This window comes from Sorghum bicolor, chromosome 2 (assembly GCF_000003195.3).
Source record: "Sorghum bicolor cultivar BTx623 chromosome 2, Sorghum_bicolor_NCBIv3, whole genome shotgun sequence".
NCBI lineage: Eukaryota > Viridiplantae > Streptophyta > Magnoliopsida > Poales > Poaceae > Sorghum > Sorghum bicolor.
In genome coordinates this window covers 68,752,942-68,775,937 of record NC_012871.2, presented here as the reverse complement: position 1 = coordinate 68,775,937, position 22,996 = coordinate 68,752,942, and the positions used below count along the sequence as shown (strand labels likewise).

Below are 22,996 nucleotides of genomic sequence, written 5' to 3'. Positions count from 1 at the left end.
AGCGGCATGCTTCAAATCAGGACCTTTGTTCGATGCCGTGTTAGAGATGCTCTAAATTGTAATGCCTACATCATGGCGATGTCTCCTCCTTACTCATAAGAGATAATTTATAATTTTTTTCTTATATCCAAACAGTAACAAAAATATATGTTGTCTAAAAAAAATCAGATACATGAAATGTAGGAGAATTGGCATAAAGTGTAACAGATAAAACCCATCGTTCACACAAATAGTGTATACACTTTAACGGTTGGGAGCTCAGAGAGAAACAAGAAGAAGCCCATCCACTAATAAGCAATTTGTATAATAGTTAAAAAGTATGACAACCATTTTCTAACTAATTAGTTCCATATTTTTAACATATTGGTTAATTAAGGCTTTGTTTGTTTTAGCTATTGACGGAGCCTAATGAAGGTGAAGCTGGGATGTTACCCCCTTGCTTTGTAACAACCCCTAGCTGTTGCTGGTGGTGCTACTATGAACGAATGACGAGCCGCAAGAGAGATTGCAGCCACAACAAAAACTTTAACTGTATAGAACATCCTAATTTTTGCTGATCCACAAAATGGATTTCAAACAATAGCCTCTCAGAGGACAAAGCAGATTATTATTTGAATTGAATGAGAACTGTCAATCAGTTTTTTTATTATAAAAGGGATTCTCTTAAATAAATTAGGATATCAGAGCCTGAAAAAACTAGCTTCTCCTACTCCACACACATAAAATCCTTGCTACATCGTCGATCTAGAAAACATAAAGAATCATTTTCAGCCATATAATGACTTCTCTCAAAAAATCAATCCCACAAAGAATCAAGAGCAGAAGGAGCTATACATTCACTGACTTGACCATTATTGGGTCATTAATACATATACATATATAATATGGGTATATACATAATCAATCAAAGGGACAAATTGTCATTTTTTCAATCTCGTTCTTTTACACAAAGAAAAAAAACTACTATGTCCATTTTAAATATATGAATCATTTTGACTTTTTTACACAATTTTTTCTATATATTTAGACATACTCCCTCTAATTTTTTTTTAAAAAAATACAATTCTCACTTCGTGAGAAGTCAATTAATTTTAACTTTGATCAAAATTATATAAAAAATACTAACATCTATAATACAAAATAAGTATCAATAGATTAATGGTGAAATATATTTTTATAACAAATCTTGTTAACTGTTAATACTAATCATTGTAAACTTAGTTAAAGTTTAGCAAATTTGACCAGCACGAATCCCATAATTATAGTATTTTTTTGAGACGGAGGAAGTATGTTATATCTAGGTTGTAAAATTTATTTATAAAAAAGTCAAATCTGACTCATAATTTGGAGGGAGGAGTATTATTTTTTTATATAGAGAAAACAAGAAAAAACAACTTTGGAGCTGTATCCCAACTCCCACAGTTTCAGTTCCGTTTCTCTTCTGCACTCTCTACTCTCCCCTTGTTTCTCCCCTTTTCCTTTTTGCCTTTTCCACCCCGCCACACCTCTCCCCGCAGCACCGGCCGTAGCACTACAACACCGGCAGGCGACCCCCCCCCCCCCCCCCCCCCCTACCCGCCTCGATCCGGATGGAGGCCGAGAGCGGTGGCGTTGTCCGGCGGAGGCTGCAGAAGACGGAGTCGGCGGAGATGCGGTGGGTGGTCCCGGGCGGCGCCAATGAGGACGACGAGATCGAGAGCTCCGACGACGGCGGCTTCGACACCCCCGTGGCTGCCTCGGGCTCACGGGGCGGCGGGTTCTCCGACGAAGACGACGGATACGAGGAGGACGAGATGCTGCGCCAGCGCCTCGTGCGCACGGGCCCGCGCGCTGACTCCTTCGACGTCGAGGCGCTCGATGTCCCCGGCGTGTACCGCCACCAGGTCCACGCTCCATCCACTCCCAGTTTCTTTGTTGAACTGCTTGCCCCTGTCAGTGGCGGGGAGGTCTTCGCGGTGTTAGCCCGTGTCAGGCTTCGCCCGTGCGGTTTCCCGCTGATTGCTTCCTGGCCGTGACGCGCGATCCAACAATGTTTCTGTGCCAGGCGACTCTGCTTTCACCGTATCGCTTGTTTGCACAATGAAATTGTGGCGGTGGTGAACTGGTGATGAGGGGACTTATAGCCTTATGGTTCGGAGTAGTACAACATGAATGAATGTTTGAGGGTGCTTATTGTGGCCTGTAGGGTCATAGTGATCACCATGAATGAATAGTTGAAGGTGATTATTGTGGTGTGTACATGTATGCAAAATTGTTTGTAGCATTAGTCTGATGGTTCTATCATACATGGTTACACACTTCTGCAACTCATTTCGATCGCTCATTAGATTGTGTGAGCTTGCTGTAGCGGTTTGTTTGGCCGTTTGCTACCTAAAAAAAACTTGACCAGGGGGAGAGACGTCCCCCTGATTTTCGTCTTAAGAAGATGGTGCGATGACTCGAACCCGGGCTGGCTCAACGAACCGCTTCTTTGGCCGTTTGCTGCCTAGCTGATGCACTCTTCTAGTTGTTTAGTCTCGGGCCCTGTTGATTCATGGTATTGCTTAGGTCAGTGGTTTCATGTGTATCATGTTACATGTAGGTGAGATGTATGTGTTGTTTATATTAGATGCAAGTGTTAGATTCAGGATTTTATTATAAAGTGTAACATCTTCCCTAGAGTCTCCATTTTCAATACTGGTGGCAATATATCTTGCAATTGTTCTTCATGAAACTTATGTTGTTTTTGACCTTTTGCTTGACCAATTATGGGCAGGCATTTTGATGTGTTATTTTGAATGAGTACAAAGGCGTCATGTCAAATTAGGCTTACTGTGTTTCACAAAAAAAGCCTTATTTTCTTCTTTATCTTTGATACCATGGATGCCTGATTGGTACAATGATACTAGCGTGACATATTTCTTTAGATGAGCGTCGAATTATTTAGTTTGATCTGCAAGTTGCTTCACTGGTGATGTTTCAGTTATTGAATGTTTGGCTGGTTGCCCATAGACATTGGAGTTAATACCCTAATGTTACTAGTGTTTATAGAAAATGGTTCTTTAACTTATTATTACTGGTGCCATTATGATATAAATATCCACGCTTCTAACAAAGAGTGAACTTTTAGTTGATATTATGGATAGCAATTCTGGACTCTCTTGTCTTTGAGCTACTCAGAAACAGCTGGTGCTGGAATGAACATGTTGATGGCAAAAGAATTTTATGCTAGTATATCCTCATCAAACTGCCATCTCTAGGTCGTCGTCAGAGTTTTTTTTCTCGAACATGCAGGGGAGCTGCGTATCTTTTATATTATGAAGGAAAAAAGGGGTACGAGAAAACCCCAAAACAACGAAGATAACACCTCAACACACATGGCACAACAAGGCCACACAAACTCCCAAACACACACAGAGGTAACAACCCCCCCCCCCCCCCCCCCCCCCCCCCAACACACACACACACACTCACAAACAAGAGGTGAATCGCCAACGAGCCGAGGCAACGCCAAGTATCCATTCAGTCCACAAGGCTATGCCCTTTGCACCTGCTAGACCCCATAACTTTGCTTCTTCGTGGATCAAAGCTAGGATACTCTGCAGAGTAGGTGAAGCCCCATCAAAGACACCGATTCTGATGGGTCCAAAATGACCAGGCTCCAAGAATAATTAAAGAATTGAGACCCTGCCTATCCTGATCAGTGACAATCTCATTAGGTTGGCACCACCAAACTCCAAAGGACGGCTCAGCCAGTTGGGGAGTGAGGATCTGCAGTCCAAATTTCTGTAAGAGCTCAGACCAGAATTGCCTAGAGAAGACACAAGAAACCAGAGCCCAAGTTCTCCAAATAAGCTGATTTTGCAGAGTAGACACCTGAAGTAGTAACTAGTAAGTCACCAATTGTGTTTGTCTTCTAACTGAGGCTGTAAAATGACCAGAGGAAGAATGTCCCAAAGGTTTAAGAATTCTGCGAGGACCCCAACAGACAGTGCACCTTGGTCACCGATCCAAGTTTTATCAGTAAGAGCCTCTAGTACTGTACACTTATTGGCTCTTCTTTTGGGCACCAAAGCAAAGAGCCATGGAGCAAGGTCCTCAATTTTCTGCCCATGAATCCACCTATCTGTCCAGAAAAGAGTACGGGAGCCATTGCCAACCACAGTGCATACCGCCGTAGAGAAGAAATAACTGACACAGGAATGAACTTGAACCGGAAAAGAAGACCAATGTCGATCAGGTTCTGTTTTCGTTAGCCAGAGCAAGTGCATTCGCAATGCCCATCCCATTTGCTGCATGTCTGAGATGCCAAGGTCCCCAAGTTCAATTGGGTGACAAGTAATCATCAGAATTGGTTGAACTCTTTGAAGTTACATGGATATTTTGTTATGTTGTAGAAATTTTACTGATAACTATTGAGAGTCTCACTTAATATTGGATGGGATAAATCTGAAACCGCTTCCATGAGGTGTCATAGAAAAACAGAAAATAGCTATCATGCTTTTTTTTTAAAAAAAATAATCTACGTACAAAATGATACTCTGCAAGTTTGACACAATCATCTTTTTTCTTTCCATCGCCCATAGTTCACCATTTCCCTATCAAAATTTACTGTCATGGCAAAATAATTACTGAGCAACTTTAGTTTGACATTAGGTACTCCAGCTGATATGTTTACTATAAAGGAATCATGCATCAATAGGGTGCCTGCAAATTCGAATTCTGTTTTGCATGCAAATATCATAACTCTGCTGATACCTAGGTGTTGTCTTACTTTCAGGAATTTACCTTAGGCAGCTGTATTGTGCTGACTCTTCAGACACTAGGCGTTGTCTTTGGGGATGTTGGTACTAGTCCACTGTATACCTTTGATGTAATGTTCAACAAATACCCAATTACTGCAAAGGAGGATGTTCTCGGAGCTCTCTCACTTGTAATATACACTCTCATTCTGATACCATTTCTGAAGTATACACTGATTGTTTTGTGGGGAAACGATGATGGAGAAGGTATTCTTTTGTATATGTACCAGGGTACTAGAGTAAATTAGGCAAAACAAATCTTCTTTAAGCTATATCTAATATTTCTTTTCTTATTATTTGGCAGGAGGGACATTTGCTTTATACTCGTTAATATGCAGAAATGCAAAGGCAAGCCTGCTTCCTAACCAATTACCTTCTGATACCCGTATATCAAGTTTCAATCTGAAGGTGCCTTCAGTAGAGCTCGAGAGATCTTTGAAGATCAAGGAGCGACTTGAGACTTCATCTATGCTAAAGAAGCTGCTTTTGATGCTTGTTCTTTTTGGTACTTCGATGGTAATAGCAGATGGTGTGGTCACACCAGCAATGTCAGGTTCATGTCTTTCTGATGCATTACTCATTGTATTTGCTCTTCACCTACTTGGGGGATCTGCACATTTGCTTTCCTAGTAACATGATTCTACACAAGCTTCCCGCATTAGAAGTAACTCCATCTTGTTTCTCATGTTGAAATCTGCAGTTATGTCTGCTGTTAATGGCTTGAAGGTTGGAATTTCTAGTGTTAATGAAGGTGATGCTAAAGCCACACTGTTAGTTCTGTTCATTATTGACAATTTATGATGCTGCAAAAGAACTACTCCCTCCATTCCAAAATATAAGACATTTTGGCTTTTCTAGATACATTACTTTTACTAAGTGTCTAGACATAGTGTATATCTAAGTGCATAGCAAAACCTAATTGTACCTAGAAAAGCAAAACCATCTTATAATTTGGAATGGAGGGATTATTTTCTATTGCTGTTTAGTCATGCTCAATGCTCACCATTTGCTGTACTTTTGGCAGGTGAAGTGGTCATGATAACTGCTGCATTTCTTATTGTTCTGTTCAGTCTACAACGGTTCGGAACGAGCAAAGTAGGGCTTGCTGTTGGGCCGGCTTTGTTCATATGGTTTTGCTGCCTTGCCGGGATAGGAATTTATAACCTCAGAATATATGGTTCAGAAGTATTCCGTGCATTCAATCCTGTGTATATCTACTATTATTTTGAAAGAAATACCACTGAAGCTTGGATGTCCCTGGGGGGTTGTCTTTTATGTGCAACAGGTAGGTGTTTTGATCACATTGTTTGATACTCTCTGTTATACATTCAGTCTTGAGTATGAAAGAGGAGCAGCTTTGTATTTTGTAACTCTGCTTTAGTTATGTTGTTAATCTTGAAGGGATTATATATGTTTTCCATGAGATAACCCCTTAGCTTCTACTCCTTCTCTTGTTGGAACTTGTGAAGCAATTCACCCATGTCATATTGATCCATTTGCGACAAGTTCCAAAAGTGATTCAATTGACATTGACTTCTATAACACTTTCTCTTAATAAACATCAAAGTCCCAAAGGTTCATATCAAGAGCAGCTAAACATATTGATTTAATTGGATTGAGTTTTAAGAACATTTTTGTCCTAAGAAATACTAAAATCTAATGTAAAGATGAGCATAGAGAAGTGAAATATATTTTTTTTGAAACAAAGGAAAGTAAAATATTTACATGATTAATATTTTTACAGGATCTGAGGCAATGTTTGCTGATTTATGCTACTTCTCTGTTAAGTCTGTTCAGGTATTTTTCCCTGTTGTTTAGGGCTAAATCTTCCTCCAAAATAGTTTATGGTAACTTACGATTGCTCATATGTTGCAGCTTACCTTTGTGTTTCTTGTTCTTCCATGCCTTCTACTGGGATACCTAGGACAAGCTGCATTTCTTATGGAGAACTTAGATAAAAGTCAGCAGATCTTCTTTTTGTCCATTCCAAGTAAGGAAACTTGTTTGTCTGATTTGCTATGTATTGCTACATATGCTGAAATCAAAATTCTCATATATAATGAAACTGAACTTCGTTTTACTACCTCTAGACCCATTCTGATAGACATTTTTCAATACATGTTGCAGGTGAGGCATTTTGGCCAGTGGTATTCATAGCTACTCTGGCAGCACTAATTGCTAGTCGTGCAATGACAACTGCTATATTTTCAACCATCAAGCAGGCAACAGCTCTTGGCTGTTTCCCACGCCTCAAGATTATCCACACCTCTAGAAAGTTCATGGGCCAAATATACATACCGGTGATGAACTGGTTCTTGCTGGTTTCTTGTCTGGCATTTGTTGCAGTATTTGGGAGCATAAATGAGATTGGCAATGCATATGGTATGTGATATGAGCCTTATTGGAAGTTCATTAGCAATGCAATCTATTTCACCTATCTTTAGCTCTATTTTCTTGATACATCCTTTAACGTATTCGCTACCCTGATTTCCTTTTTCAGTAATATACTAGTTTTCTTTGCCTGTATAAACACCGCCTGATTTTTTATATCATGTATGGAACTATGGATGATCTAGAAGGCTTAGCTCACTATGATTCTATCATGATCTAGTGTGGATCTGATAAGCTAACTAGGGTATACGATAAGTGAAGAGAGGAATTTGAATTGGTTCAAATGTATTGTGTACGGGGAAGTTCAATTCCCTCATTAAGTATGCTCTCAGCTATGTTTATGCTCCGAGCATTCTAATTGTTATCTGGAATGATGTAGTCCTGAAATTTCCTGCACCGGATCTTCTGAACATTAGCTCTACATGTAGAAATAATAACCATTTGTTGAAAACAGTGATCTGCTGAATAAGTGAACATTGATCAGTATCTGGTTGCAATCTGCACTCCTTCATAGTTGGTGGTGTTTTTGTCTCCTTTACGACATCTCTATTGCTGTAGTGATTAATAGATTTACTTATACAACTACAAGTGACTTGTTCAAGTGTTCAAGTGTTCAAATGTCAACGGTTCTTAAGAAAAAGAAACATTCTATGTTCAAGTGTTATCTTGTTATGTATGTGGTTGTTTTCTTCCACCCTAATGGCAGTATTTATTAATCCACGGTTTTTAAAATAACAAGCTTGCTAAATTACCTTATTTCTCCATTCCAATCATCAACACTACAGAATATTTCTAATGCCTGCTCTTGATTGCAGGCATAGCAGAACTTGGGGTCATGATGATGACTACTGTCCTGGTAACCATTATAATGCTTCTGATATGGCAGGTCAACATCGTCATAGTTCTATGCTTTCTCACCCTCTTCCTGGGGCTGGAGTTATTTTTCTTTTCCTCAGTTTTGGGAAGTGCAGCAGATGGAAGTTGGGTGCTTTTGGTATTTGCAGCTGTATTGTATTTGGTAATGTACATATGGAACTATGGAACCAAATTGAAGTACGAAACTGAAGTCAAGCAAAAACTTTCAATGGATTTATTGACACAGCTAGGCTGCAATCTTGGTACAGTGAGGGCACCTGGTATTGGATTGCTCTATAATGAACTGGTCAGGGGTGTTCCTGCAATCTTTGGTCACTTCCTCACTACACTGCCAGCCATGCATTCAATGATCATTTTTGTCTGCATCAAATGGGTCCCAGTTCCAGTTGTGCCTCAGAATGAAAGGTTTCTCTTCCGTCGCGTCTGCCCAAAGAACTACCATATGTTCCGCTGTATTGCTAGGTATGAACTTCATCTTTCTGAGTTTCTAAAAATAAGTATACTCTGTTTACCTCTAAAATTGATGTTCATATGCCCATTGGAACCTTGAGACAACTTTGCATCTACAAATGTTGGATACTATGACACTTTCTTTTGTGTTTCATGTAATGCATGATGCCCTGATATTGATTTAGAATCTGTTAGAGAGCAACTGGGTGTGGTAGTAACTCATCAACTATTCTGCCAGCATTATTACTGTGTAGACAGGGCCTCAGGCTGGTGCTCTTTTGGGAGTGTGCAGTAGTTTACTGACCCCTCTGAAGTTTTGTAGTGCTGAGTTTGCTTTTATACCATAGTGAACTCAGATGCATTTCTATTAATTGAAGTCATTAGGTGATTCATGGCTGTTGTTTCAAACTTTTAGCTTGTTTCATCTCCTGATCTTTGCCTGCACTGTTATCCTGTTGCTAGGAGTTCTGTTCATCAAATAACAGCTTCGTCATGTCCAAATGTTCCATCCCCCCTCCCCCTTTTCTCTGGGCACCATCATGATGTCTGCATGAAGTTTGTACAAATTTTATGTGTGAATGTTTGCTCGTATTTATTCTTCGGTCTTTTTTTTAACTCTGCACAATGCTGCCCTCACTGGTATGGGTAGAGTGACACTGAATGCCTCGTCCATTTCCTTGCTCCTTGTGTGTTCCTCAGTCTTACCTTTGCCCTTCAGGAGTTAAGATGCAATCTTAGCTGTATTCATGTTCCTTCAGAACCCAAATCTGTATACAGTTGTATGTTTATTTATGAGCACTGTTATAGTCATTGATTCTTGGCTTGGATGTTAATGATTCGTGACTGCAGGTATGGGTACAAAGATGTACGCAAGGAGAACACCCAAGCATTCGAACAGCTTCTGATAGAAAGCCTTGAAAAGTTCATACGCCGAGAGGCCCAGGAACGCTCCCTGGAGAGCGACCATAATGATGACACAGACTCTGAAGATGAGATTGCATCTTCATCATCAAGAGTCCTTGTTGGTCCCAATGGTAGCATCTACTCGCTCGGCGTCCCACTTGCCGAGCCAGGCGGCGGCACCGACAACTCAGCCCTGGGATCAAGCTTGTCATTCGACGGATCGAGCCTGGACAACGAGCTCTCTTTCGTCCACAAGGCCAAGGAGTCAGGCGTGGTGTACCTTCTCGGGCACGGAGACATCAGGGCCCGGAAGGAGTCGTTCTTCCTGAAGAAGCTGGTGATCAACTATTTCTACGCTTTCCTGAGGAAGAACTGCAGGAGGGGCATCGCGACGCTGAGCGTACCCCACACGAGGCTGATGCAGGTGGCGATGCAATACATGGTTTAGGGTTGTCTAGCTACAAGCCCCCTCTTTATTCTCTCTCTTACACAAGATGATACTAACTCGCGGCGGTAGATAGTGAGGTGCAAGCGAGAGGTGTCTCAAGCTGCTTTTCCTTTTTTTGATAGAGGGAACACTAACCGATCTGGTGTTTTACCGAAAGTTGGTGAAAATTGAGCCAAAGTATAACCGATCTGGTGTTTTACCCGAAAGGTGATGAAAACTGAACCAAGGTATGATCATATACTGCATAACAAGGAAACCCTGTTCTGTGTGAAGCAAGGTACAAGCATGATGCTGTTCGCATGTAGTAATGTACAGTAGATAACACGTACATCCTACCCTGATGTGCCTGGTGGTTTTTGCTTGGCTGCTTGTGCTGAGAAGCGGGAGCAGATACTGATATTAGGATTCGAGATCGGCGTTCTGAGCAGATACTGATATTGATTGCCCAGCTGCACCTATCAGTAGTATCAGGATTCGAGATCCGGCGTTCTGCTGAGCTGCGCATACCTGCTGCAGACTGGGCGTAAGATCCGTACTCTTCAATACAGGTTACTTCGCGTGCTGGCTGACTGCCTGACTTGGCACTTGCACTTGTACTACTAGCTGGTAGTACAAGGAGTATATACGTAGGAGTACATCCACTAGTGGGTGGAAGAATAAGGAGGGGGCCATGTTCTGTCTCGCTCTCGTACCTAATCAATCTGCTGTCGATCATGCGTGTCGATACGTGCGGTGCGGTGCGGTGCTGCCGCGCAGGCGCAGGCGCAGCTGCAGAAGCACAAGCACCGGCCGGATCACATCGCAATCGCCGGGCCGCGGCACGGATGGATGGATAGCAGGGGTGAGGGTGAAACGCTAGTGCCCCGAGAATCTCCGGGAAATACGAGACCTGAAGGCCTGAGCGCGACCGCTTCTAGTGGGCGGCCGGGCCGGGGCCGGGGCCGGCGAGCGATGAGTGACCTGCGTCAAGGCGCCGTGGGGGATTGACATGTCGGCTGCCGGGGACGGCATGTCTGCGCTCCGCCTCCGCTGCCCCTGCGCGCCTCTGTCAGTACGTTTCAGTGTCATCACCCGGTAATTGATGGTGCTGTCGCTTTGTTTTTAGTCGCCGTGGGCGTCTTGGGCCTTGTTTACTTCCACCCAAAATCCAAAAACTTTTTAAGATTTTCCGTCACATCGAATCTTTAGACGTATGCATGGAGTATTAAATATAAACGAAAATAAAAATTAATTACACAGTTTGGTCGAAATTTACGAGACGAATCTATTGAGCCAAGTTAGTCCATGATTGGAAAATAATTACCACAAACAAACGAAAGTGCTACAGTGTCGCGAAAAAATTTCGGCCAGGAACTAAACAAGGCCTTGGACCCGCCAATCAAGAGTGATTGGAGCGGCGATTAGGACGATGATGGCTGATAATATCTCTCTCCCTCTTGGCTGTGTGAGTGGGAGGGTGATTGTCTGATTTGAGCCATCGATCGAGTATTGGTGTGTGACACGTGTCGTGGCCCCCACCAGGCCACTGGTGAGTGGAGATGGGCCAGGGGAGGAGCATGTGGGGCGCATGCGCATGTAGCCTAAGGAATCAGTACACTTGTTCCACGCAAGAAGACGTGCTTGATGCTTTTCCTAATAAACAGAACTATTGAAGGCATGATAGATCAGGGCTGGTCTCTATAGAGCATACGGTTTTTTTAGAGGAATCATTAGTTCATGTTTTTGAGTGATGTAGCCAATGTGTGCTCCAGAAATCAAGTACGTACATCGTACCGTATCAAATACTGTATATGCGAGTATTTTGGATAAAAATACTGTACGGAAGCAAATTACTGCGTGGGCGAGGACCAGGTGAAAAAAAAAACCCCAGCACCCACTAGTATATGCTCGGTCCATGCCCTACCTGTCTACCATATCACATCTTTCGAGTCGTCCATGATATGATGTCCATACTCCATACCGCTAGCTCCATCTACGTACTCGATCGAGTTTGACAACAATGCATCACCACATCTCTTTGGATATCCTTCTACATATTATATGCATACTTGTTAAACTGATCAGTGTAGGAATATGAATAGCCATTGAGTTTTATTAAATCTTACACAACCAAAATTTTCAACTTCTCCGGGGTTTCTCGTAGTGTTGTAGCATTCAAAATTTAGTACAAACTTTCCGTAGTAAATGTCTTCTAGTGAGAATTCCCCAGCGCTATGACTAGTGGTAGTGTTTTATTACTAATTAAAAACATAGTAGTATGTGTTCCTTTCTGTTATAAAAGTTTCGGCGATAATATATTCAGAAACAAATGAGGAGAGTGAAATTCTCTCAGTCCCAGATAGTACAAGAGGTGGTTAGCAACAACACAAGGGGTATGTTTCGATTGAGACGTGACAGGCAAATGCCTGTTAGGCAACAAATCCTTTCCGTAGATGTCCAAAATTTCAGATGCATGGGAAGTCTGTCTTGGCCAGGCAGCCTTTTCAAGCTGTCAACCAAACAGGCCGAAGTTCACCATTGTCCAAATCTTGATGCTGACAAATTGAAACATTTGTGAGTGCTTTCGAAGGGGGTTTTTTCATCAGGCGTGTGATAGAAGACTAGCTCATTTGATGGTGTATGTGTATGTATGTATGCCTGCATAAACACACAACACGGTAGATCTTCTTCTTCCACCATATGCTTTGCTGGATGGATCGTTGAAGTCTCCTCTATGAAGATGTGGCAATAGAGACAATATATACCGTATTGGATGTCTAGTTAATTAAGTTCAAGTGAAGGTGCTCTAGTTCAGCAGTGGAACTTCTTCGAAAATAAGATGATTAAGTATTGCTCACGGATCAAGGACTAGCCGGGGTATTAACTAGTTGACGGCCATCTTAAGGGTCCGTGTCTGAGTTTCAGTCATCCCCCCACCCCTTCTAATTTTTAGGTATACACAAGTTAAGATTCTACATTGTGTGTATCGGTTTTCTTGTAGAATCTGAATTCCTGTAAAAAAAAAATAAAGAACGCTGGAAATTTGCAAGGTGGAGCAATCCATCAGTGGCATGGCGAGACGTACAGAGTGCTACAGTTCCGCAGCTAGTACGTAGTCTAGTAGACTAGTAGTAGAGTATATAGGTCCATGTCCATGGACAGTTTAACCACCAATACCCGGGGCCGGGGGATCGATCGATGACACTGTAGATGGAGTTGGAAATTTCACCGTGCATGTTTTTTGGATTGGGGATTTGCGCCTAGCTGGGATGCCGCCAACGCGCGATGAATGGAACGAAAACGAACGAAGGGGCCGGGGATCATCAGCGAGAGCGAGGGGCAGGCGCGCTGCTGTGGCTGCCTGAGGGCGAGCAGGCAAGCATGCATGGGGTCGGCGGTGCGCATGCATCGCCGGGGCACGGCCGCAGGAGGGGGGCCCAGGTGGAAGCTGCTGCGACCATCTTCTGAGCCGGTGGCCGGCCGGGCGGGCCGTGTGTCTCCAAGCCCCATCATTCGCGGCAGGAAAAGAACCGCGGCAGGCACTGGCACAGGCCCACGCACGCAACAACGCAGCTGGACGACGACGACGATCGATGATCGTATTCGTTCATGGTGTGGGTGACTGCTGACTGGGTGCATGGCAGCAGTGAGCAGCAGCAGCAGCAGTAAAACGTGGCCGAGGACGGATCTTACCGGCCGGGTTTTGGCAGCATCGATACCGCGCCGCGGTAGGCTAGCTAGCTGCATGCATGCACCGGCCGGCCGGCAGCCCGGCAGAGAGGCACACTGTGGGTGTGGGTGTGGCCTCAGCTAGCTATAGTAGGCAGCCAGAGCCAGGCCACCAGCCGCTGTTTGTGATCGATGCATTGCCCTGCCCTGCCCGTCCGTCCGTCAAGGCCCTCTCTTGAGTCTCAGCATCAGAACAAAATGAGTGGAAGGTCGCACAGTGCGCAGGAGACTAGGAGTACTAGCTAGCTACAGTAGCTAGTAGGACGCACGGCACGCTAGGGGGGGCGAGGGAAACTACTCGAGCAGTGCATGGAATCCAACACACTCGAGGCCCTTGTTTAAGATCCGTTTTTTTTTTGAATTTTGACACTTTAACACTTTTATTTTTATTTGACAAACATCGTTTAATCATAGAGTACGTAGGCTTAAAAGATTCGTCCCACGATTTATAGGTAAACTATACAATGAGTTGTTTTCATTCATATTTAATGCTCCATGTATATGTCGTAAAATTCGATACGATGAGAAATTTTAAAAGGTTTTTTTATTTTTGGGATGAACTAAACAAAGCCTCAATCATCAGTCTCTCAAACTTTACCTATTTTTCGTTTGAGGCTTGTTTAGTTCACCCCAAAAATCAAAATATTTTCAAGATTCTCCGTCACATCGAATCTTGCGGCACATGCATAAAACATTAAATATAGATAAAAACAAAAACTAATTATACAATTTATCTATAAATCACGAGATGAATCTTTTGATCCTAGTTAGTTCATGATTGGACAATATTTGCCATAAACAAACGAAAGTGCTACCGTAGTGAAATCTAAAAACTTTTCACATCTAAACAAAGCTGAGAATTGAATTCGGAGAGATCATGCATGCATTATTCATGCGTGGTGCGTGCAGAGAGACTGATGATGAATTCGATCGAAGCCCGGCTGGACTTGTGTGTAACAGAACAGTAGTTGCCCCGGCCGGCCGGCCCGCCGCGCGGTGGCCGGCCGGCGGTACCTGAGCCTGACACGGCCGGCCAGATGAGAGCTGGTGTCATGTGTCTAGTCACACATCAAATTCAGAGCTCCAATTATTCGGCCGTACGCCGCAAGGATTGCATCATATCACGCCGCTGCCATGCACTGCGCACCCAATTACCATCATACTCCTCCTACTCGCCGGTCGCCGCAGTAACAAACGCATCGCCCAGCAGTCTTTTTTTCCCCTCTGCGGCTGCCTCCTTTGTAGCTTTCCCTGCGTCGCATGCAGCGCGTGCTTTATGTGCCTCTGGATCATATCCTATTCCTGTACCTCTCTGTGCGTACGTCCTAGTACAGATCACTGTGCTCGTCACACACCATAATGCTGCTATCAGTAGCTGTGTTAACAATCAACAGTAGTAACTGGTCACAGGGAGAACAAGATTAGAAATATATATATATATATATATATATATATATATATACTCGCTCTATGCTGCTTAATAGTATATAGAAACAATTCATATATAGAGAGGAGTGCATAGATAGCATGATAGGAATAATATTGCTTATCTTAAATTTAAAGGCAAACAAAAGTAGCAGTAGCTTCAATTGCACTATATGGCTGGGTAATAATTACCTTTGATGAAACGTTCGGTAAATGTTTCGTCGAGGTGAAACGTCTATCCATCGTCCTTATTCTGTGTTGTTGGTGAGATTCTGATTCGGACCATCATAACTTGACGAGATAGTTTGCCTGGAATAGAAAGTTAACTGTGTCAGAAAAGAAAAACGCACTGACACGCGTGTATCCCGGGAAAAGATGTCACATAATAAATGTTAATTTAGGAGCGGTTTAGTTCCTCAAAAATTTTGTAAAGTTTTTAGAATTTTCCATCACATCAAATCTCGCACCACATGCATAGAACATTAAATATAAATAAAAAAATAATTAATTACATATTTTATCTCTAATTTACACGACGAATCTTTTAAACCTAATTAGTTTATGATTAGACAATAATTATTAAATGCAAATGAAAATTCTACAGTAGTAAAAAAAATCACCAACTAAACAGCCCTTACTGATGCACGGCAGTGCACCTATTTTTGTATGTACGGTGGTCGATTGATTTGATACTAGCTAGAGAATGAAATCCACGCGCGACTCCTTGACAGTTGAGATGGGTTTCAGTCTTTCAGACTACAGTATAATACATTGTGCCAACCAGAGAATTAAACATAGTTTTTCAAGAATAAAGGCGGTTATTCAACTATGACCGTTTTCATATAATAAAGGCGGAAAGAGCAATATTTAGCTCTTGCATAGAAATTACATTAAGTAAATTTAATGCATCAATGGCATTCATAATATGATCACACTACTCACAAAACCCACAGCCCGCTGCACTCTATCAAAATTAGCCAATGTTCACTGGACTAGAAACCGGGGAACGAAAACAACCTCCCTGACTTTTCTTTTTTTGGAAATAAATTGTTTGTATTATGAATATAACTTTGTATCTTTTTAAAATGGAAATTTGCAAAAACAATTTTTCCCAAAAAAGAGAAGTCAAGAATCAAGATGCAATGGGTACCCGAAATCCGAGTACTAAATGGGTTTTACTAGATAAAGAGGCAGGTATAAGATGAATTTTCTACCAATGGATACACACTATTGGGTAAAATCCTATACCCTTCAGGTATGGCGGGGTCCGGGTGTAGATGTATAGTACCCATACCCGCTACTCATATGTAAAAAAACACCTGCCAAAATAACCAGCCACCCTTGTCATTTTAGCCCATATAGCCCATAAATTTAGCCTAAATCCAACTAAACTCTCCTAGTATATATATGAATTTGATGTCATTATATGAATGTTAGTTTGTAACTTGCTGAAGGCTTGTAATGATTTATTTTTGTATGTGAATGTCTAATATTTATATATAATATTTTCTCGGGTATGCTGTTGGGTGTGGGTTACCTGTCGGGTAGAATTTACCCGCGTGAGTGCGGATATGGGAGTATTTTCATACCCATGTGCGGGTACGTGTAGGGCCTGTTTAGATTTGAAATTTTTTGGCCCAAAGAGGAAATTTTTGTGGAATTGGAGCCTGTGAACTAAACGGGGCCAAAAAATTTTGGGGCCAAAATTTTGGGCTGCAGAGCCTGCTACTGTGCACGCACTCCCATAGAAGCCCACCAATGACAACTGCAACTGCATGCAGCCCAAGTTGTGTCAGAAAAAAATTTGCCAAACTAAACACCTAAAATTTTTCGCGTGCGTCTGACTTCTAAGCTAAAGTTCTGACCACAAAAAATTTTACCACTTTGGTCAAAAAATTTCAAATCTAAACAGGGTCTAACTCGACATGTAGAATTTAAATCTCACGGGTGCAGCGTAACCACTACCCGTGAAGTACATACCGGTTGCCATTTTGAGTCATGGAGGATAGATGTCAGATGGTTTGCTTATTTTTTTAATCTAGCTAACGTTTCGTTGATTTGTGAAATCGATATATATGCCCCTACTCTTGTTTTTATTTGTCAACATCACATGATGGATGGAAATTAGGCATAGACTCCCATGACAGTGAAATGCTACATTGACAGATTATTTGCAAAATGGCACACACAAGCAAAGGGGCCACTAACTAATAATCCATATTCTCACCATTGTCAGGTATAAAATGATTGAACAGTCTAACAGAACTTAACTTGCAGTGGATATTACACTCGAATGAATAATGGTGCTTTTCTGATATCACAAGGAAAAACGAATTTGTCTATATACTACTTATGACCTCTCCAACACCCCATTTTCATTTTCCATTTATTCCGATATGTAGTCAAGCTGGCAAGGTATAGTTCATACTCCTCATATAGGAATCACTTCCACAACAAAGAAACAATACCAGAAAAAAAAAAGTTGAGGACTTGTCGACCTTTTTCTTAAGTTGGAAACAATGTGTGTTCAAATTGGTCTATTGAAAATATACTGATACATGATTGGACTAGCTGCTATACCTATGTTACTGAATTTGGGCCACAGTACAGTATAGTACACTGGACCATTTTTGTACATCAATTAAATCATTCGTTGCTAGCTTGAGATTTAGAGATATTTGTTAGATCCTTGACTGCCGTAGGCCGTAGCACAGAAAGATCAATGGGTTTACTGTATAATTATGTCTCTTCGCAGTTGCAGAGTGCGAGTAAAAGCGTGCAGAGATCCACACACTGCTTGATAGTTATGCTATTGCTTCCTAAGGGCCGGGCGCGCTTGATATGCAATACCGCTGCCTTCAAGAACATGCATGTACCATGCACACTACATGTGTAGTACCTACGTATTTGAGGATCTCTACATACTGTCCATCAAATGATATTCATCATCAATTACCAAATATGTTAATCGAGTGCATATCGATCATCAGTATTGACTGCTACTCCTATTTGCTAAATATGTTTCAACGACTCGATCGATCGATCGAACCAGAAAAATTCAGCATGCATGTATATCAAACCAAATTCAGCACCCTGGTGTATATGCATCAAATATATATATGTGTGTGTTAATATATGACCATTGTAACATCAATATTATTGTTATCACCTATAGTTTCCAAGCCGAAATACTTGATAATCTTTCTGTTGTTTTTCCTTTTTATTAGCAAATAGAAGGGGATTTGGTAGCATGAATACAAATTCTAACCAACAGTATGTAATTTCACACTATTGAGTTTACTGCAAATTTGCAACCATATATATATAGCACAATGTCAACTATTGTAAGACATTTATTTTATCAATTTGCGTATACGATATATATTCATAACAGAATTTCTTTTTTACTTCCTCTGATCCTTTTTACATATGTTTTAGTTTTGTTTTAAGTCAAACATTTTTTATTTTTGACTATCAATTTAAAAAAATCATGTAGTTTCACAACATGTAAAATCTTATGTTGTTAACATGTACAGATTTTTTTTTGAAATTGATGATGAATCTTACAAATGTTTGACTTAGGTACGACATGTAAAAAGAATAAATTAGAGGGAGTATCACTTCTCAGTCATATATGCATGCATGCGCCAGGGCCGCACAGAGGAAATAATAGGCCCAGGTTGGAGACATTATGAGAAATCAAACTTCCACTACTATCCCAGACGTCTGCATGCATGCCAACTGCTCTAAAAGAGAAGAGATATACTGTGATGACTGAAACTAGCAAGTCATTCTGACAGAAAGATTTATACAGAGATATACTGTGTTATAGCAGTGTGTTCGATCCCGGCCCCTTTCTAATTAATACTACTCCAGCTCCAAATTGAATCAGCACAGAAACTATCTACACATCAAACGAAGGACTGAATTTGAACCGATGAATGGAGGAGACCGTAGCATCTAGAATCGTTTAGCGGAAAAAGGGTATACATGGTTCTTCATAAGTTCCGAGCTACTTTTCATGTAGTTCGTTTCCAAAGAGGAGGGAGCATTATGTCAGCATCAAATTGCCATTTGGACTACTATGTTCCTACCCAGCAAATATTCATGTCGAAGAACAATAGCCAAATTGGTAAACTTGCTATGCTAGCATAGAAAGCACAGGACACCGAAAAAGAACACAAATGTTACTGCAAAAGGCTAATAATTTGACAGGGATAATTTTTATTTGGAAAGGAATGAACGAGAAACCCTACAAGCTACTCTCACTATTTTTTCCCCTCTTTTTCATTGAAGCTCCAAGACATGCATATAAACTGATTTCTACACTGTCCCCCCCCCCCCCCTCAATCTCGATATTTTTTTTTTCCTGTGATGCTAGCCCATGTATCGGTGTGAAAATGGCTTCTACATACAGTACTATACCAGCATCAAAAATGCAGCTCGAAGTTGCTACAAGACACGCAGGTAAGAACAAGCGCAGTAGCCATATTTTTATGTCTGCAGCAAGAAACGAGCTAGATGAGGCCGCCGGGCACAAAAGATTCTGCATCACACACGAACATGATAGCTCAAACTTGAGTGCACTGCCGTTGGAATCCTATGATTATGTAACCAAAAAAAAAGGGTACTCCTTCTCTACGGAGAGAGAGAGAGAGAGAGAGAGAGAGAGAGAGAGAGAGAGAGAGAGAGAGAGAGAGAGCCATAGTTAGCATAGCAAGAAGCACAGAATTCAAAGATCAGATCATGCACTCACACTCTCGCATGAAAAAGAGGGCAAAGATAAAGCTGCAGCGCATCACCAAAAGTGAGACACACATCCATGCACTAAAAGTGATGGAGTAGTAACTAGCACACAGCATGCAGTAGTAGTAGCAGTGTGGCGCCACTGCTGCTCAGAGGAGCATATCTATGTACCATCATGAGAAGTGCCAGATGTTTAAATTTCTCATAACTCACAAAGCCATCATAATTCGTACAAGCCAAGTTTGAACAAAACCCCCCGAGAAAGAAGGAGAAATTAATTCCACTCTAGAAGTAGGAAAAAAGGAAGAAAGAAGAAAACTTGATGCATGAACCCTTGACAACTCTAATGCATGAGAACTCAAAAACAGTTCTCTAATTCAGCTGCAAAAGGTGTAGAAAGTACTAGTATTAACTTGTACATCTAGAGAGTTCTTCCCAAATCCATGGTAGAGAGAGAGAGAGAGAGTAACCAATTAAACACACTGATTTAAAATGCCGAGATGAGAGAGAGAGAGAGGCTCATGACTTGCACCATGATCTCTCATGGGCCACCTTAGCTATTGTATCCCCACACACCATATGCCCTATGTACAAAACACCAAAGGAGAAGCTAGCCAAGAAGTAGCAAATCAAGTATAGTGTCATGGCAGCACTGCACTTACACTTCTTCTTGGCTTCTTTAATTGCTCTCTCTAGCTCCCCATGGTCTCATGATCTCCTCCTCCTCCTCCTCCTCCTCCTAAATCCATGCACGCTAGGTGTGGATGGTCTTGATCATCGCTCGACGGCGAAGACCATAGATCCGAGATGAAGTTGAGACTCGGCGAAGAAATCCTCTTGAAATATTGGATCATTGTTTGATTTGTCTAATTCTCTGCCCTATGAGGTGGTGAGATGATCTAGCTCTCTTCATTCTTCCACAGTGCTCTTTCTCTCATCTCAGCTTTCCCCACAAATTACATGTTATTTTAGTCAAGAAAAAATTAACCAGAAAATTAAGGTAAAAAAAAACAAAGTTAACGAGGCCAGCAGGACAGCCCAGGCGGCTAGAAGAGCGTGGCAATGGAGGATCCGCAGTTGGCGAGGTCTGGCCACGCCGCGGCAGCGCCGCCAATGCCGCCGTTGCCCCAGTACATGAACGAGGACGGGACGGTTGTTGGCGCCGTGGAGGTGGAGCTGCTAACCGCAGGGTTCATGGACGCGGCCGCGGCGGCCATGAGCGCGTCGGACGCGATGACGTTGGCGTCGACGTTGGACGAGGACGGCGTCGGCAGCTCCCAGCTGGCGCTCTGCTGGTCCCCGGGCGCCGGCTTCTGCTGGTGATCCCCGGCGCCGGCGACCTCCGCCTTGACGTGCAGCTCCTCCAGCCCCGGCACGAGGGAGCTGGACAGCAGCGGCGCGTAGAAGCTGTCCATGATCCCGCCCGCGCCAGCGGCCTCCTGCATCCACGGCTTGAGGTGGATCTGCGCGCCGGCGCCGGTGGCGCCTCCGTAGCCGAGGCCTAGCAGGTGGTCCACCTGCGACTGCTGCTGCTGCATCTCGTAGGCGGTCGCCTCCGAGGAGACCACCGACTGCATGGCGGCCTGGAAGAGACCGAGGTGGTCACCGCCAGAGCCGGCGGTCCCGAGGAGGAGCGACGCGAGCGATGCGCCCCCGGGCAGGCCCAGCGCCGAGGTCAGCGACGGCAGGGACCCCGTCGGCGGCGGGAGGGACAGCGTCGACGCCGCCGAGGACGACGTGACGGCTGCCGCGGCAGCGGAGGCGGATGAGGAGGACCCGTTCCTCCCGCCGGCTCCGCCGCTGCTCCTGGAGCGCTTGTTCTTGCGGCAGCCCCCGCCGACGGGGACGTTGCGGAGCGTGCCCCCGCGCGTCCAGTAGCGCTTGCACGCCTTGCAGAAGTGCCGCGGCTGCGACAGCGAGTAGTTGTTGTAGTAGCAGAACTTGGTGTTGGCCGAGTCGCAGCGCGGGCACCGCAGCGCCTCGGCGCGCGGGTCGGCGACCGGCGCCCCCGCGGCGCCTGCCCCGACCCCGCTCCTGGCGGCCCCACCAGCGGCGGCGGGCGCCCCCGCCGCCGGCTGCTGCACAGCCGTCGCACCCCCCGCGCCAGCCATCTGTATCTGTCTCTCTCTCTACTAGTCTGCCGCCTCGCAGCACAGGTGGTCGACGTGCGCAGCTGATCGAGCTGAAAGCGGCGGCGAGCTAGATCGGCCGCGCCGGTCGAGCTAGGTAGCCTCCGGTGATCCGCGAGGAGGAGAGCACGAGCGAGCGAGAGAGAGAGGAAAGGCGAGGAGGAGGAGGAGGGAGATGGGTGGTGGAATGGAGCAAGTGAAGCGCTAGCTAGGAGGATCGGCGAGGAAGGGGTGGGTGGGGTTTTCAGGCGGGGGAAGGTTCGCTGACAAGAGCTACAAAACAAAGCGGGCGTGCAGTATGTATTATTGAGCGCTGATGGCGATACTACGCACTAAGAAGAAATACCGGCCGCCTCCGTCCGCTGCTCAGCGAAGCACAACAGCAACCACTCTTCGCTGCTCCAACCAAGCGCGCGCCACGAGTGAAACTGTGTGATGATCGAGCGGCGAGCGAGCGAGAGAGAAGGGGCCGCACGACGTCTAACCTAGTTTTATAGCCGCCGACGACGAAGACGTGACCAAGGCTGCACGCGCTTCTGCCTGCTCCATCATCTTTATATATATGTATATGTAGTAGTACTATATGCTATTTGCTCACCATGTATACCCAAGCGATAAGGTTCAGTTAGGCTTGTGGTATACGTATATATATGTACGTACGCGGCGTTGGTGTGTTTATTTATATATATACAAGCATGAATTATGTACTCTATATGTCAATGGAATGTTGGGGGTGGTTATTAGTGTATGTATGTGTGACGGACTGACGGGTGTGGTGTACGTCCTGTGTGTTTTTTATTTTAACTTTTATTAGTACACGTGTTTCGGGTGTATTTGACTGCAGCACTAGCTGGATTTAGGACTAAGCTAAGGAAGGAGCTTTGCTTTTGTTTGTTATATATATAAGTGCTTGTGTTGGGTGGGGGCTGGAAATGCATGGGAATATATAGTGCACTATGGTGTCTTCTTTTTTTTTTCCTCACAAAACACATGGAATCTCACGTATACTTAGGGAACCCTAAGAACACATTACCCCTATGAGCATCTTTGATGGCCCTGAAAGGTAATTCTTGAGATTAGTTATGGGGTCACCATGTACGCCTTAATGTTGACGCGCACATCGTCTATGAACACATTAC

At 43.5% G+C, this 22,996-nt stretch overlaps 2 protein-coding genes across 2 annotated transcripts; one reads left to right on the top strand and one right to left on the bottom strand.

The window, feature by feature from the left end:
- LOC8077489 (probable potassium transporter 14) lies at nt 1,590-10,094 on the top strand. Its single transcript, XM_002462869.2, has 10 exons — nt 1,590-1,883; nt 4,760-4,988; nt 5,086-5,334; nt 5,482-5,532; nt 5,806-6,066; nt 6,526-6,578; nt 6,657-6,771; nt 6,909-7,163; nt 7,988-8,510; nt 9,348-10,094. The coding sequence occupies exons 1-10, from the start codon at nt 1,590-1,592 to the stop codon at nt 9,847-9,849; spliced, it is 2,532 nt and encodes an 843-aa protein (XP_002462914.1). The 3' UTR covers nt 9,850-10,094.
- LOC8077488 (dof zinc finger protein DOF2.4) lies at nt 19,897-22,385 on the bottom strand. The gene has a single exon (XM_002460705.2). The coding sequence runs from the start codon at nt 21,837-21,839 to the stop codon at nt 20,775-20,777; it is 1,065 nt and encodes a 354-aa protein (XP_002460750.1). The 5' UTR covers nt 21,840-22,385; the 3' UTR covers nt 19,897-20,774.